At 42.4% G+C, this 16,969-nt stretch overlaps 1 protein-coding gene across 1 annotated transcript in view; it reads right to left on the reverse strand.

Moving 5' to 3' along the window:
* Positions 1-16,969, reverse strand: part of LOC144600213 (rod cGMP-specific 3',5'-cyclic phosphodiesterase subunit beta-like) — a 58,609-nt gene that overhangs the window by 5,399 nt on the left and 36,241 nt on the right. Inside the window, exons 12-18 of the mRNA XM_078411740.1 lie at positions 14,888-15,034; positions 14,226-14,333; positions 13,178-13,287; positions 9,371-9,458; positions 7,041-7,141; positions 5,632-5,739; positions 5,463-5,526 (exon numbers count right to left, since the gene is read on the reverse strand). Of these exons, the coding sequence (XP_078267866.1) occupies positions 5,463-5,526; positions 5,632-5,739; positions 7,041-7,141; positions 9,371-9,458; positions 13,178-13,287; positions 14,226-14,333; positions 14,888-15,034 (726 nt within the window). The remainder of the gene's footprint in view (positions 1-5,462; positions 5,527-5,631; positions 5,740-7,040; positions 7,142-9,370; positions 9,459-13,177; positions 13,288-14,225; positions 14,334-14,887; positions 15,035-16,969) is intronic.

The raw sequence follows: 16,969 nt of genomic DNA on the forward strand, positions 1-16,969 counted from the left end.
TTGATTTTCTACTCCAGTCTGAGCCTAGAAAGCATGAAACCAGCTACTTTGATGAGGGCGAACAAGAGTAATACCAATCTCATTCTCATTCAGTGAGATCAGGACAACTTAGCAATCAAGAGTGCGCCAATAGTCAGTTTCTCCGTTTCCTATTTCAGGGCAACAGAAGCCGACTGCAATGTTCCCTAAGACTTAAACCGGCTCCCTTATGTGCGTGTTGAAAGAGCGCCGAAGACTTTGGAAATCTGAAATAAAAACAGAAGGCACTGGAAACACAGCAGGTCAGGCAGCATCTGTGGAAGGGAAGCTGTTTCAGGAAAAGCCTGAATCGGAACCAGGGAAGAGAGAGGTTAGTTCATTTTAAATTGCTAAAAGGGTGGAAGAAGGATGCCTGGAACAATGGGAAGCCAGGGAGTTACACAAATGCCCTGACCAATACTGTACAGATTCCCCGTACAACATTCCTAACATACAGTGCATTCAGAAAGTATTCAGACCCTTTCACTTTTTCCACATTTTGTTACGTTACAGCATTATTTTAAAATGAATTAAATTAATTTTTTATCAGCAATCTACACACAATACCCCAGAATGAAGAAGCGAAAACAGGTGTTTAGAAATTTTTGCAAAGTAATTAAAAAGAAATAAATGAAATATCACATTTACATAAGTATTCAGACCCTTTGCTGTGACACTCAAAATTGAGCTTAGGTTCATCCCGTTTCCATTGATTATCCTTGAGATGTTTCTACAACTTGATTTTAGTCCACCAGTGGTAAATTAAATTGATTGGACATGATTTGGAAATGCACACACCTGTCTGTATAAGGTCCCACAGTTGACAGTGCATGTCAGAGCAAAAACCAAGCCATGAAGACGAAGGAATTGTCTGTAGACCTCCGAGACAGGATTGTGTCGAGACGCAGATCTGGGGAAGGGTATAAAACAATTTCTGCAGCATCGCAGGAGAGCACAGTGGCCTCCGTCATTCTTAAATGGAAGAACTTTGGAACCACTAGGAACCACCAGGACTCTTCATAGAGCTGGCCACCCGGCCAAACTGAGCAATCGGGGGAGAAGGGCCTTGGTCAGGGAGGTGATCAAGATCCTGATGGTCACACTGACAGAGCTCCAGAGTTCCCCTGTGAAGATGGGAGAACCTTCCAGAAGGACAACTATATCTGCAGCACTCCACCAATCAGGCCTTTATGGTAGAGTGACAAGGTGGAAGCCACTCCTCAGTAAAAGGCACATGACAGCCCGCTTGGAGTTTGCCAAAAGGCACCTAAAGGACCCTCAGACCATGAGAAACAAGATTCTCTGATCTGATGAAACCAAGATTGAACACTTTGGCCTGAATACCAAGCGTCATGTCTGGAGGAAACCAGGCACCGCTCATCACCTGGCCAATACCATACCTACGGTGAAGCATGGTGGTGGCAGCATCCTGCTGTGGGGATGCTTTTCAGCGGCAGGAACTGGGAGACTAGTCAGGATCGAGAGAAAGATGAACGGAGCAAAGTACAGAAAGATCCTTGATGAAAACCTGCTCCAGAGCGTTCTGGACCTCGGACTGGGGCAGAGGTTCACTTTCCACCAGGCCAATGACCCTAAGCACACAGCCAAGACAACGCAGGAGTGGCTTTGTGACAAGTCTGTGAACGTCCTTGAGTGGCCCAGCCAGAGCCCGGACTTGAACCCGATGGAACATCTCTGGAGGGACCTGAAAATAACTGTGCATCGACGCTTCCCATCCAAGCTGACAGAGCTTGAGAGGATCTGCAGAGAAGAATGGGAGAAATTACCCAAATATAGGTGTGCCAAGCTTGTAGCGTCATACCCAAGAAGACTTGAGGCTGTAATCGCTGCCAAGGGTGCCTCAACAAAGTACTGACTAGAGGGTCTGAATACTTATGTAAATGTAATATTTCAGTTATTTCTTTATAATTATTTTGCAAAAATTTCTAAATACCTGTTTTCACTTCTTCATTCTGCAGTATTGTGTGTAGATTGATGATAAAAAAATGAAATGAATCCATTTTAAAATAAGGCTGTAACATAACAAACTGTGGAAAAAGTGAAGGGGTCTGAATACTTTCTGAATGGAGTGTGGATGACCTAGTCCTGATCACATTGTTGCCTGTGAGAGTTGCTGCACACTCATGTTATTCTGCCTCAGCTACTTCAGCAATGACAAGGCACCAGTCTGAGGCTTTACTGGCCACAGCTTTTGACTCTTGCCCAGGGGGGCCACACGATGGCTGCCTCACCAACGGTCTGTCTTCGTCTTTTCCTTTTTTGTGTTTTTATTTTGTTGTAAAATGTATGTTTTAGTTTATCTTTAGTTTTGTATTATGTGGGGGGTGGTGGGGGAAACTTTTCTTTTCTCTTTCCACGACGGAGTTGCAACTTTTTCCATGTCTTATCTCCGTCTGCACTGCGGCCTGACATCGTGGAGTTGGCGGCCTCTTTCTGGGACTTCTAGAGCTCCAAAACCGCGAAGCCTGCGGACTTTAACATCTCGGAGCGGACGATCCCTTTGCCAGGGGTCGGCCTTTGGTATTCTAACCTGCAGGAGCTGCGGACTTTAACATCGTGGAGCTCACTGTCCCTGGCTAGGGACCGATTTCGGGTACTCCAAACCGTAGGGGTTTTTGACCGCCCCGATGTGGGAGCTTAGACTGCCCCGACAAGGGAGCTCCATCGCCGGCTGCAGATGGTTCGACTCCCTCAACCGAGGGAGTAAAGGAGGGAAGAAGATAAGACTTTATGGCCTTCCATCACAGTGAGGAATATGGAGGAGCCGCTGTGGTGGATGTTTATGTCAATTTTTTATAATAATAATAATAATAATAATATATTTATTTTATATAGCGCCTTAACACATGCACAAAGCGCTTTACAAATACAATTAACATAGAAACAAACAGACAAACAGACAAACTATCCTGACGGAAAAGCGGCGAATAATCAACGCCAGCGTCCTCTCACGTCAGGGTCCAGCAGTAGACATTAAAGAACACAAGACACACAGATACAATTTTTTACACAAAACAGCCATCACAGTGATTGCTCTAGGCATACCCTCACTGAGATGGAAGGCAAAGTCTTATCTCCTCCTCGTTCTTCTCCCGTGGCGCCACGAGGCGATCGAGGCTCCCAACCCCTTGAAGCCCCCACCGGGCGATGGAAAGTCCCAGGGTCGAGCCGAGCAGGCCGAAGAAAGTCCTGAGCCCCCACCGGGCGATGGAAAATGCCGCGGCCGAGCCACGCAGGGCGATGAGAGTCCTGAGCCCCCACCGGGCGATGTAAAGTGCCGCGGCCAGGCCACGCAGGGTGATGAAGGGCCTGCGGGCGGGTTGATCGTGCCTCGTGCTTCGGGGCGGTCGAAGCTGCTACGGCTGGAGCTCCCAAAAGCCGGTCGCCAGCCAGGGACCTGCGAACTCCCGATGTTGCGGTCTGCAGGGCCCACGGCCGAAGCCTCCGAGATGGTAAGTCCAGGCCCTGCGACCGGAGTCTTCAAGGTCGATCCCAGCTGGAGGCCGCCGACTCCACGATGTTAGGCCGTTGCGCGAACGGAGATACGACACGGTAAAGGTCGCATCTCCGTTGAGGAGGAGATTTAAAAAAAGGTTTCCCCCAACCCCCCCACCACCCCCCTACATACACAGAATTAAAAATAAAACAAAACGTACATTTAACATCGACAATGACAAAAAAACACCAAAAAAAACGGAGAGACTGCCGGTGAGCCGCAGCTGCAGAACACAGCCACGCCCCAATTTATGTAGTTGTGTATCTTGTTGCTTATTTGTTACGACTGTATGGCAAACCAAATTCCTCATATGTTGCAAAACATACTTGGCTAATAAATTACTATTTGATTATTATTATTATGCTTATGATTTTATGTGAGAATATTTTAGCCCTTACACCCCTCTCTACCCTGTGCCTCATCCAGCAATAATTAACAGAAGTCAACATGCTCCCTGGTTTCCAATCAGTCCTTTTGCATCCTTGCAACTCCTGTCTGTTAGAGTCCGCCAAGGTAAACTGATGTATCAGGAAGCAAGTAGTCTACACTCGTTAGAGTAGTTCAGCTACTCCTCAATTTACAAAGCCATGCCTGACTTGAATATGTTTTATGAAGTATTTTTTTGTGAATCAGAAAGGCTGGGTTAGATGCATATATAGTGGGAAAATAGATTTGTAAATTGAAGATATGCAAGGGCGAATGACATTATAACAAAAGTTGTAGCTTGATTATGCATATATCTAGAAATATTTGTAATTTTGTGTCCCACCCATGAACAATGGCTCCATCTATAAAAGGAATATGTTTATAGTGGATGGGTGCATTGATGACTATACAGTTTTAATCCTCCTGACCCTAACCTGTGGGGAGATACTTCTACCTGATTCCATGAATATTGTGAATATTGTGGATTTTCCCATGTATCTATTTGGTATTAAAAGGACAGTGTTGCAGCTTCATAGCTGGGGATTCCCTAATTGTCAATGACCACGTTGATTCAAATGGAGCCTCCTGCCACAATTGAAACTCCATTAATTTATACTCGTGATCCCCAGAGTGTATCTGAACAGAGAGACCAGATCTCTGTTATTTTGTAGCATCCAATACTGCTAGGGAGCTACCGTACAAACTATTGAAATATTATAATTCCCTCACTCAATAAATCTGCTTCAAACTATCAAACATAAAACAAATTTTCATCAAGCTAATATTTTCTGCTTATAATGCCAAAGTCATGGCAATGGCGCATTTAAAGAACAGTGGAGGAATGCCATTAGAACACTGTAGGCACTCTCAACCAATACAAATAACAGATAATACACAAGCATGCAAAGCCCTCTGTTGCAGTCAAAGAGATCAAAACAATAAACTATTTTAAGTGTAAGCATATTATGTAGCCATTTATCCACCTTTTAAATTTTCTATGGTTATGTAGCTACTTCTATCCACAGATAATCTATTAACCATTAACTTACCACATCTCTATTGGAATCTACTGTATTAACGAAGAACTGCCAATAAATTTAGTAATTTAGATTAACACCATTGGAATTCCACACAATAGTTCATAAGATCAAAGTGATAGGAGCAGAATTAGCCCATTCGTCCCATCAAGTTTACTCCCCCATACAATCATGGCTGATCTATCTCTCCCTCCGAACCTCATTCTCCTGCCTTCTCCCCATAACCTCTGACGCCCGTACTAATCAAGAATCTATCTATCTCTGCCTTAAATATATCCACCGACTTGGCCTCCACAGCCTTCTGTGACAAAGAGTTCCACAAATCAAACAATAGTTTTATAGTTGACAGAGAATAAAGCCCCATGTCACCAAAAAATTTCAGTCTACACACAGGAACACTACAGGACCTTCCAAATGGCATAGGTTCATGGTGGTGCAAAGTGCTGCTGGATTTGAAAACTCACCTTGCTCTGAACCTCCCAGGGTTTCGTAATGGCTGACAAGTCACATGCTGTCATCATCATGGCCCTGGGTGTAGTAAGAGCAAATGTTATCACTTTTCCGTGGAGTTATTCATCAAAACCTACAAGGCTTTTCACAGCCTTTACTGCATTTTGAAAGTCTTATACTTACATTACTATTTCCTTCTTGGTATCCTCCAGAGACATATACTCCACCCATGCCGTGTCTTCCTCATATGTTTTAGAGAGGTCCACAATTTTTTGAAACATTGTTCTCTTTCTACAAGAAGGGAAACAATTTAAATCCCATGAAAGATGCACTTTTGCTGAATAAGCGAGTTTGGTATCTGGATTGAGCATGTGCCGGTCATAGGTCGCAGGGGCAAAACATTCTCGCCGGCTGATCTGCTGCGTGTATACAGACCTGCAATTCATCCGTATTTTCCAGTTTTGCTTGTTAGATGTAAGAAAACACTGCTTTAAAAATTATCAATTAGGTGTATTTATGGTTAATTTGTGCAAGACTATGATGATTTTGTAGGTTTTATCGCTTTATGCTTCGGTGAGTGAGCGAGATCGTTACGATTTTATTTTGCATTGTAACTTGTACCGGAGTTGCTCCTGAAGCGGGAATATGTCGCACTTCCCAAACCATGAGTTATTCTTGGTTTTCCGGATTGTCGGCGATGCAAAAGAAAAACAAACGTTTGAGTGAATGAATTGCTGTTTTGTGCAGGCGGTGGTTACAGTCAACATCCAGCGAAGCGGTTTGTCTGATCAAACCCTCCCTATAATATCACCCGGTAGACACAAAATGCTGGAGAAACTCAGCGGGACAGGCAGCATCTCTGGAGAGAAGGAATGGCTGACGTTTCAGGTCGAGACACTTCCTGTAGTTTCTTTCCAGCATCTCAACTCTGTTACTTCAGGTACATTAGAGTTTGGAGTGTAGAGGTACAGCATGGAAACAGGCCCTTCAGCCCACCATGTCCACGCCAACCATCACCTGTTCACACTAGTTCTATGTTATCCTATTTCCTCATCCATTGCCTTCACATTAGGGGCAATTTTACAGAGGCCAATTAACCTACAAACTCACAAATCTTTGGGATGTGGGAGGAAACCGAAGCTCCTGGAGGAAACCCATGCGGTCATAGGGAGAACATGCAAACGCCACACAAACAGCACCCAAGCTCAGGATCGAACCCAGGTCTCCGGCGCTGCGAGGCAGCGGATCTGCCAGCTGCGCTCTGGAAGATTTGCCCCAAAGAGAAGCTTTACGCTAAAGCTTACCTTGTAAACCTTTAACTTGCCCAGCAGGGCCATGTGGTTTGGTTAATTATGTAATATGATCTCAACGAGTGAAGTTGTAAGGAAGAATTTAAACTATGTAGCGATGCATTTCTAAAATCTTTTGACTTTTTAACTAATTTCAATCAATCAATATCTCTTTGTGACAGATCAGTTCTTTGGCTGAGACACTGCAAAGCTTCAACAATCCTCTTTCTAATGTACCTGTATTATGTCTGCTAGAAGAATAACAAAGCTGTTTATCAATAAAGGAAACTTACTGCCCCTTACTTAAAGTAGAGAGCCAAGTCCGTGGCAATGATAGCAATGTCCATCAGGCGTAGGACATGGTCATACTGTCTTCTGTTCAAGTTCTGGAAAATGTTCAGTGTCTGGAAGAGAACAGATGGGATAGGTTTAAAATGGTTGCCCAGTGGTATCATAGGATAGTATAGAAATTGGGATTCTCCGCACTGGAAATACCAGCTCTTGGCTATGCTGTGGAACTGGGGTGTATTAAATTGAAAATATGTACAAGAAGGGATGGATGCAGGACCAATAGTAAAAATGTCCTTAGTGGCTTGCTTAGTTTAGTTCAGTTTAGTTTAGAGATACAGCGCGGAAACGTGCCCTTCGGCCACTGAATCCGCACCGACCAGCAATCCCCGTACACTAACTCTATCCTACACACCAGGGACAACTTACAATTTTTGCTGAAGCCAATTAACCTACAAATCTGTACGTCTTTGGAGTGTTCGGTGAAACCAGAGCACCCCGGGATAAAACCCACGCGGTATTTCCCATTGGTTTTAATATTAGAAACTTCTGACAATATTTCAAAGCTCAAGATTCTCAAACACCTAAAAATAGATTAATAGAATTCTCTGAAAAGAACAAAGTACTGTTTTATTAACAATCAAGCCAAATAACACCATGAAACATAAAATGTACATAATATATCAGGGTACATACCAAGTAAAGCAATTTAGATCCTGTTAGATCTTGACAGAGTCTTCTGGGAGAAACTAGAACTAGGATTCACCATTTAAAATGGCATTGCCCTTTTGTAACAGAGATGAATGATTTTCCTTCCTCTCAGGTCTCAAGTATTTGGAACTCTTTTCCTCAAAGGCTGGTTGTAGCAGAATTTTGTTTGAGACTCTTTTCTTATTAGTAGGGGGATAAAAGGGGGAACGGGATGCTGTAACATCAGAACCCTTGATCTTAAGGAATGGTGGAACAAACTCAGAAGGCCGAGTATTGCATCCCCACTCCTAATTCAAAATGTCAAGATGGCGGCCTGGAAGGTGAGAGGTCGAGCTGCCTCAGGTTCGGGTGATGGTGGTGCTGATGTTCTCGAGCTAGATGGAGCTCGCAACATTGAAGGGAAGTGTTGTTCTTGTGACTGTCCCTGAAATGCTAATGAACAATGTTTAAGGAAGATGCCAGTGGGCATTTGGTCAGCTCTCCTCTTCTTCATCTGATAAATCTCCTTGCAGCAAGGCACAGCATTTCCATGGTATGGCCACATATAATGTAGGGATTGTCATCGTTGTTTTCTCAAAGTGGAAGATTGTCTCGGATCATGTTTCTGGAGCTGTTATTAATTTAAAGTCTTCCATCCTATGCTGAAGAAACATTTTAACCACAGGAAGAATTCCACCGACATCATCCATCAATGGTGTTAAACACTATGCCATTAGTATCCAAATTTCTGAATTACTCATCCACAGATGTGATCTTGTCCACCACGGGGTCCTGGAGTGGAATTCAAATTCATGTAACTAAACAGGAATTCTAGAACTAGTAATAATAGCCATCTAGCCACTGTTTAATTTATAAAATTCCATTTGGTCTGCTCATATCCTTCAGGAAGGAGATCTGTCATCTGTACTCAGAATGGGTCTTACTGCCTACTTAGTCTATTGGAGTTGATGGGAATTTAAGGGATAGATCACAAATATGGCTATTGCCTTTGACATTCACACTCCATGAATAAATAAGAGAAAATATGCAAAATGGGCACATCAAGCTTTTCCAGTTTGTAGTTCACATTTCAATGTCTGTGTTGTTATCTCAATTAAAATATTCCATCGTTTTTCAGTTCCCTTGAGTTTTTTTAAAATTTAGAAATACAGCATGGAAACAGGCCCTTCGGCCCACTGATTCCTCCCACCTGCCCACTCCCTACAGACCAGGTGCACTTTACAGAAGCCAATTAACCTACAAACCCATAAATCTTTGGAAATCGGAACACTCAGAGGATACCCACGTGGTCACAGGGGGAACGTGCAAACTCCAAGCAGACATTTCCCGAGGCTAGGATCAAAACTGGGTCTCTAGCGCTGCAAGGCAGCAACTCCACCAGCTGCGCCACTGTGCAGACTCTTCTGCCGTTTGAAAGTGCTGAAATTCCTCTTGAATTCAATGGAAGAACTAACGTCAACGTGTGAAAGACTCTGCAGATGAGCTATCATCCACAGACAGTGGAACCAAACAAATGAATTACATCATCCGCTCACACTTTTTCAACCACATTCTGTTCAATTTCACTCCAATGTCTGATCAGTTCAGGAAGAAGACCCCGACTAATTACGTGTCTACCTGATTCCAAGACTCACCTCATCATCAAGTAAAGTCTTGCTGAACTCCAGGTGGTGACGCTCCATGATTGAAGAGCCGTGAAGTTTAGCCAATGGGTGCTGGGTCCTGGTAATAAATAAACAGCAATGAGAAATAGTGGGGTGCTTGTTACCATGGGCAACAGTGACTTTCCAGAGAACTACAAATAAAGGGAACAAATAAACCAAAGAGACTTGTTCAATGATTTTTAAATGTAGCTTTAAATAAAAAGTAAATGAACTCGTGCATTCTGGTAACCTTTTGTCTTTTCCACCTAAGTCAGTAAACTACCCTCCTATCAATAAGTCACATTCCCTCAATCCATAAACTATCCTCCACCTCTCATCCAGTTAGTAAGTTATTTTCCACGTCAGTAACTCACCCTCCATATAACTACCCTTCCCAAGCCCATTTCCAGATCTCTAGAAATTTACGTGATCATAATTATCATTTTGGTATTGCACTCCTAAATGAACATCAGATCTTACATTATAGGTGGCATCATCTGCCATTAAAAAGAGATTGTGCTTTTTTGTTCTGTGATCAACATTGAAATGATATTTAAGAAATTAATAAATTGAATTTAAAGAAATAAGGGTTGGTCATCTCACCTGAAACATTAACTGTTTTATTTTCTTTTAGTAGATACTATTTGATTGACTGGGGTATATAGAAGCACAGAAAGAGTGCAGCTCAAGGAAACGCCCTTTGACCCACTATGTCTGTGCCAACCCAAGACTAATCCCACCAGCCTGCATATGGTCCATACCCTCCTTTCCCTGCATCTTGATATTGGTTTATTATTGTCATGTTTACCGAGATACAGTGATAAACTTTATGTGCCTCTTAAATGTTGCTATTGCGCCTGCTTCTAACACCTCCCCAGGTAGTATATCCCAAGCACCTACCAATCCATGTAAAACATTTGCCCAGTGAATCTACTTGAAATTTCCCTTTCACACCAGAAACCTTTGTCCTCTAGAATTTGACATTTCCACTCTAGGAAAAAGACTCCAAAGTCAATCTCTCATAATTCTATATATTTCCATCAAGTCACCTGTCAGCATTTAACAGTTTGTCCAGTCTCTCCTTATAGCTAATGCACTTTATATTAATTTCATATTTTTTGTTTAGATTCCAGTATCTACAGTTTTATTAGTCAATCATTTTTTAAACGCAGATAACTGATTCCAGCTTTTATTTTACACCATCTTATTACCCAGGACTTCAGATTAACGACATAAATGTGGAAGGTTAACATCTTCCACCCCCAGGTCAAATTGTCGAAAAGCACGTGGATAATCTTTAGAGGTAGTATTATACCAGGGGATATCTCAGAATATTGGTTTGGGAGCAGGGAACGTTATCTAACCATATTAAAGCTGGATAATACTTTGGTTAGGCTGCACTTGGAGCATTGTGAGCAGTTCTGGTTGCCCTATTACAGGAAGGTTGGGGAGGCTTTGGAGGGGGTGCAGAAGAGGGTGGACAAATGTGGATAGTTTTCTCTGGAGTATCAGAGGCTGTGGGGTGACAGTCATAGTGTAGATAGAATATTTTTTCCAGGATAGAAATTACCTTTTACATATAACACAGGGGAGAGGTTTAAGCTCAAGGTTTTAAGGTTTAAAGGTCAGTTTATTGTCACATTAAGGTACCAATTAAGGTACAGTGAAATTTGAATTACCATACAACCATACTAAAAAAGCAACAAGACACACAACAACTGAAAGGCTGGAGCGATTGGGCTTGTATACACTGGAATTTAGAAGGATGAGGGGGGATCTTATTGAAACATATAAGATAATTAGGGGATTGGACACATTAGAGGCAGATAACATGTTCCCAATGTTGGGGGAGTCCAGAACAAGGGGCCACAGTTTGAGAATAAGGGGTAGGCCATTTAGAACGGAGATGAGGAAGAACTTTTTCAGTCAGAGGGTGGTGAAGGTGTGGAATTCTCTGCCTCAGAAGGCAGTGGAGGCCAGTTCGTTGGATGCTTTCAAGAGAGAGCTGGATAGAGCTCTTAAGGATAGCGGAGTGAGGGGGTATGGGGAGAAGGCAGGAACGGGGTACTGATTGATAGTGATCAGCCATGATCGCATTGAATGGCGGTGCTGGCTCGAAGGGCTGAATGGCCTACTCCTGCACCTATTGTCTATTGTCTATTGTCTACATAAAAGTTACCATCAGTATCCAGCACAGTGGATTCCCCACATTCCTCACTGTGATGGAAGGCAATAAGGTCCAATCTCCTTTTCTTCTTCTTGCGTTTGAGGCAGCAGAAATTATGTAACACCCTCCAGGCGCTGTAGCCAGTGCAATGTGCTGTTGTTGAGGGCCGTGAGGTCTATCCCTTCACCAGGGGGACGGAGGACAGTGCAGTCGAAAATGACGTGCTACGCTGTTTGCTGGTCTGCTCCACACACGCAGGCTGCTGATGGACACAACCCCCAACGATGCATGTTGGCATTGAACCGGCCGACCCCTGTGCGGAGCCGGTTCAGGGCGACCCACTCTTTGCGGGGCATGTCCGAGCCGGGTGGGGCTGTGGTGTTTGGTGCGACAGTGAATTCTTCATCTCCTTCATCTCCAATCTCCTTCATCTTTATTCTCCCGCGGTCGGGGAAGTCGAACCATCCGCAGTCGGAGCGAGCGAAGCTCCCGCAGGCGACGAGCAAAACTCCCATGTCGGGGCGATTGAAACTCCCGAGTCGGGGCGATCGAAACTCCTGCGTCGGGGCCGTCAAAACTCCTGCGGCTTGGAGTCTCCGATGTCGGTCTCTGGTTAGAGACCATGAGCTCCGCGATGCTAAAGTCCCACAGGCTCCCACGGTTGGAACCCCAAAAACGACCCCCGACAGGTATTGCAAACTCCGTGATGATAAGTCCGCAGGCTCGCGCGATGGAGCTCCCGGTTGATCTCCAGCAAAGGCTGCCAACTCCTCGATGTTAGGCCACAGTGGATATCGAGGATACGATACAGAAAACATTGCATCTCTGTCGAGGTAAGAGATTAAAAAAGGTTTCCCCCAACTCTCCCCCCCCCCCCCCCACCCCCCCCACATAAAACAAACTAGAAAACACTAAAAAAACATACATTTAATATATACAAAACAAACACAAAGAAGGAAAGGACAGACAGACAGTTAGCGAGGCAGCCATTGCTGGCGCCACTGCTGAGAGATTTGCAAGACAGGTTTACAACACAGAAAGTGGGAGTTGCCTGGAAAGTGTTGCATGAGAGTGGGTGGAAGCAGATACAATTGTAATGTTTTAATGGCATTTAGAGAGGCACACGAACATGCAGGGAATGGGGGGTATAGATCATCATGATGTCATAGGTATCATGATCTGTGCGCTTCTATATACTTTTCCTATGTTATGGAAATATGTTGTGCAGAAAGATCATGAGATATCACCATTTCTTGTAAGATTTCTGCATCTGATAAAGATAAGTATGTGCTCTGCTCAGTAAATACGCTCCTCTTGTGCACTTGTTTAATTTTGTGTAGTTCTGGATTTAAAACGTTTTAAAATATATTAATACGTTTAATGAGCATGGAACACAAATGATAAGATATTCTAAAAAACAAAACTACATAAGCAGGTGACCAACAATATTAGATTTAAAACTAAAACGTTAATATCGTCTAACATTAAATGCCCAGTTCATTTTTGGAATAATGTTATTTATCACATTACCCAATTTACCAGTGGCAGTTTATGAACACAGTTAGCACGCAACAAAAGTTTTTCACTGCACCTCGATATACATGAAAATAAGCTATTCTCAAATAACTTACTTCAGCTGGTACAAGTTGTTGGTTCCCCTGTGATCAATGTCATGGCAAAAACCCGCAGTTAACATGGCCATTCTTTCCAGGTCTGTATAATAGCGTTGCAATTTACCGGTCTGCGGAAATAAAACAACCTTTCAGATTTTGTCCAATTGTTCTTCACGGCAGGCCACAGCCCATGGTAATGCAACTTCCAGTGGCAGGAAAATCAATCTTCACCTATATTCAATCAGTAATCAGAAGTTGCAGATCCATGAAAATATGAGCATTGAATTTATAGAGTAAACCTATCTACATGCTATTTACATGGATAACAGCAACACATAATGTGTCAGAAGGAACCACAGATGCTGGTGAACACCAAAAATAGACACAAAATGCTGGAGTAACAGCGGGTCAGACAGCACCTCTGGAGAGAAGAAATAGGTGACGTTTCCTAGAACATCCTAGACTGGATGCCTGAAGAAGGATCTCGGCCCAAAACGTCACCTATTCTTCTTCTGACCCGCTGAGTTACTCCAGCATCTTGTGACTATCTTCACAAAATTTATATCTTGCATTGATTTGGGCCATTAACGTCAAAGTATATCTCAAAGGTACTTTGTGAAGTAATAATGAATGTAATGGTAGTGCTGTGGTTATGTCATTGGACTGGTACTCCAGTAGCATAGGTAAGCAGCCAATGATTAAAGGCTCACATTCTGCCTTGGCTGTTTGATTATTTGGATTAAGAAATTAAAAGCATGACATTAATTAGTAATGTCAAGCTCTGGGTAGATAAAAACAAAACCATCTTGAGAATTAAATATATTTTGGAATAATTGCAATGAATGAATCTTAACACATTTTAAAGGTGATATTGAAATAAAGGAGGGGAAGCCAGAAAGGAAAGAAGTCTTACATTGGAATGTTAAATGGATACCTCTGTTTAATTATTCATGGCTACCAATGCTTTTCTTATCGAGCAAGATGGGGAAAACAGTCTGTGACATGAATCTGCATTTTAGAAACTTCTAGTTCTTCTAAAAAGGTAAGATTTTGGCAATAATCTTACCGTCAGAAGCGTGAACATGGTCTGCCCAACGTTAAATCCATGGCGCCAATTGTGGTAGGTAATTCTTCGATATCCTTTACTCAACGAGTAAATGAATCGGACTAGCACCTGTGAAATATCCATGGAATATTTTGTTAATTGAGGAAAATGGAGGCTTTTCTTCAGCAGCCAGTAAAATGCATCATCTTTAACAATTTAAGGGAATTAAGGAATTATGAACTGTATGACCCATGCTACATACCTCTGAAATTATCCACTTAGATGTTGTGCAATACATGTCAATAATAGAGAATCTTTAGGGTTGGATATTCTTTTTGAAGGGAGGAGGTGGTTGGTTGGTTAATTGACTACTGTAAATTGCCCTTGGTGTCTAGGTAATGCAGGAATCTATACATAGGTGATGGGAATGTGGGAAGAATGATATTAAATTAGTGTAGGATTAGTGTAAATAGGAAGGCATAGACTCAGTAGGAGGGAGGGTCTGTTTTCAAGTTGTTTCAAGCTCTATCCATGACTATGGGAAAGTTATGTTCAGTTTGATCAATAATGTTTCTGAAAGTTAAATCTAGAATCTGAATACTTCAAAGAACGCCCAGAATCTTAAATCAAAAAATTCTCTGGCCACTTCCTTTTCAGGCACTTCATCGCGTAGAATTACCTACCTCACGTGGAATATGGAATTTGTTCACCACTTTTAATTCGTAGTACATCTGAATGCCACACCGCACAAGATCCATCTCAGCATGTTCAAGATCACTAAAACTGAATTCATAAATGTGAAATTGTTCTGCTGCCGGAAGTTGCTTGTCCTAGAAAGTAAAATGATGTCACATTGTTTAATAGGAAAAGTTGGATATGGGACGGTAAGTTGCAATGTTCCATCTATGTGCTTAAGCAGTTTAAGTCTCATCATAGTTGTAGTTTCATTCATTTGAAAACTATTCCTAATAAGGGCAGCACAATGGGGCAGCAGTAGAGATGCTGCCTCATAACGTCAGAGACCCAAGTTTAATCCTGACAACGAGTGCTGTCTGTACAATGGAGCTTGTACTTTCTCCCCGTGACCATGTGCATTTTGTCTAGGTGCTCTGATTTCCTCCCACATTCCAAAGACATGCAGGTTTGTAGGTAAATTGGCCTCTGTAAATTGCCCCTAGTGTGTAGGATGTCAAAAGTGGGATAACATAGAACTAGTAGTGATCAGGTGACCCGAACATAGAACGGGTGATCGATGGTCAATGTGGACTCGGTGCACTGAAGGGCCTGTTTCTAAGCTGTATCTCCAAAAAATAAATTAAAATAAAAAGTTTGCAAGATCATTAAATACCTATTACACTGTTCACACTGCAATTCAATACTGAAAATATGAAGTGACCTTTGTGTAATAATGAAATCACCTTTGTTATTGAATCCAATTAATTTATTTACAGAACTCATCATGAAATATTGATTGGTTCTAATGGAAAGCTTAATTAACAATGCTGCTAAAAATATCATTATTGAAGAAGAACTTATTGGTGGAATAAACATGAAGGAATTTTGTTCACCATGGTAACAATTTCAGTCTCAACCTAATCCCAATAAAATTTGCGTAGTGGAATTCGGAGAGAAAATGGAAGGGTATAGGCTTGTATCCACTGGAGTTTAGAAGGATGAGAGGGGATCTTATAGAAACATATAAAATTATAAAAGGACTGGACAAGCTAGATGCAGGAAAAATGTTCCCAATGTTGAGCGAGTCCAGAACCAGGGGCCACAGTCTTAGAATAAAGCGGAGGCCATTTAAAACTGAGGTGAGAAGGAACCTTTTCACCCAGAGAGTTGTGAATTTGTGGAATTCTCTGCCACAGAGGGCAGTGGAGGCCAAATCACCAAAGATAGAGTTAGATAGAGCTCTAGGGGCTAGTGGAATCAAGGGATATGGTGAGAAGGCAGGCACGGGTTATTGATTGTGGACGATCAGCCATGATCACAATGAATGGCGGTGCTGGCTCAAAGGGCCGAATGGCCTCCTCCTGCACCTATTTTCTATGTTTTTATGTTTCTATGTAAAGTGTATTTGTGGTAACCACAAACCAGCTTTGAAATTGTGAAATAAATATTAAAAAATGCTGGAAACATTCAGCAGGGCAGGCCGCATCTATGGAATGAGAAACAGTGGGTAAGAAGGAACTGCAGATGCTGTTTTAAACCGAAGATAGACACAAAAAGTTGGAGCAATTCAGCGGGACAGGCAGCATCTCTGGAGAGAAGGAATGGGTGACTTTTTGGGTCGAGACCCTTTTTCAGACAACAGAAACAGTGTTATTGTTTCAGCTCTGAGAACCTTTGACAGAGCTGGGAAAGAGAGGTCAAATTAGTTTTCAGGAGCCCATAAGGCAGGGGAAGAATGGACAGAACAAAGAGAATACGTATGACAGGTTGTGACCAAATGAGTTAACATGATGGTTAGAATTAGGTTGTGCTTCTTTATCTGTGTAGTATGTTACAACCAGCTTTTCTGTGGGATACGCCTGGCAGGGCCTTACAACTAATGGAAAGAGAAAAAAACGAACCAAAATCACAGATAGTTGACTGAAAGAAATGAACAATTCTGATGCAGAAGGAAAGAAAGTCTGAAATATCAAAAGTTGAAGAATTCAATATTGAGTCCAAGAGGCTGGTGTATACCCAGACAAAAAAATGGGGTGTTGTTCCTCATACTCACATTGTGCCTCATTGTAAAACTGCAAGAGACCCCAAAC

This window comes from Rhinoraja longicauda, chromosome 1, assembly GCF_053455715.1.
Source record: "Rhinoraja longicauda isolate Sanriku21f chromosome 1, sRhiLon1.1, whole genome shotgun sequence".
Lineage (NCBI taxonomy): Eukaryota > Metazoa > Chordata > Chondrichthyes > Rajiformes > Arhynchobatidae > Rhinoraja > Rhinoraja longicauda.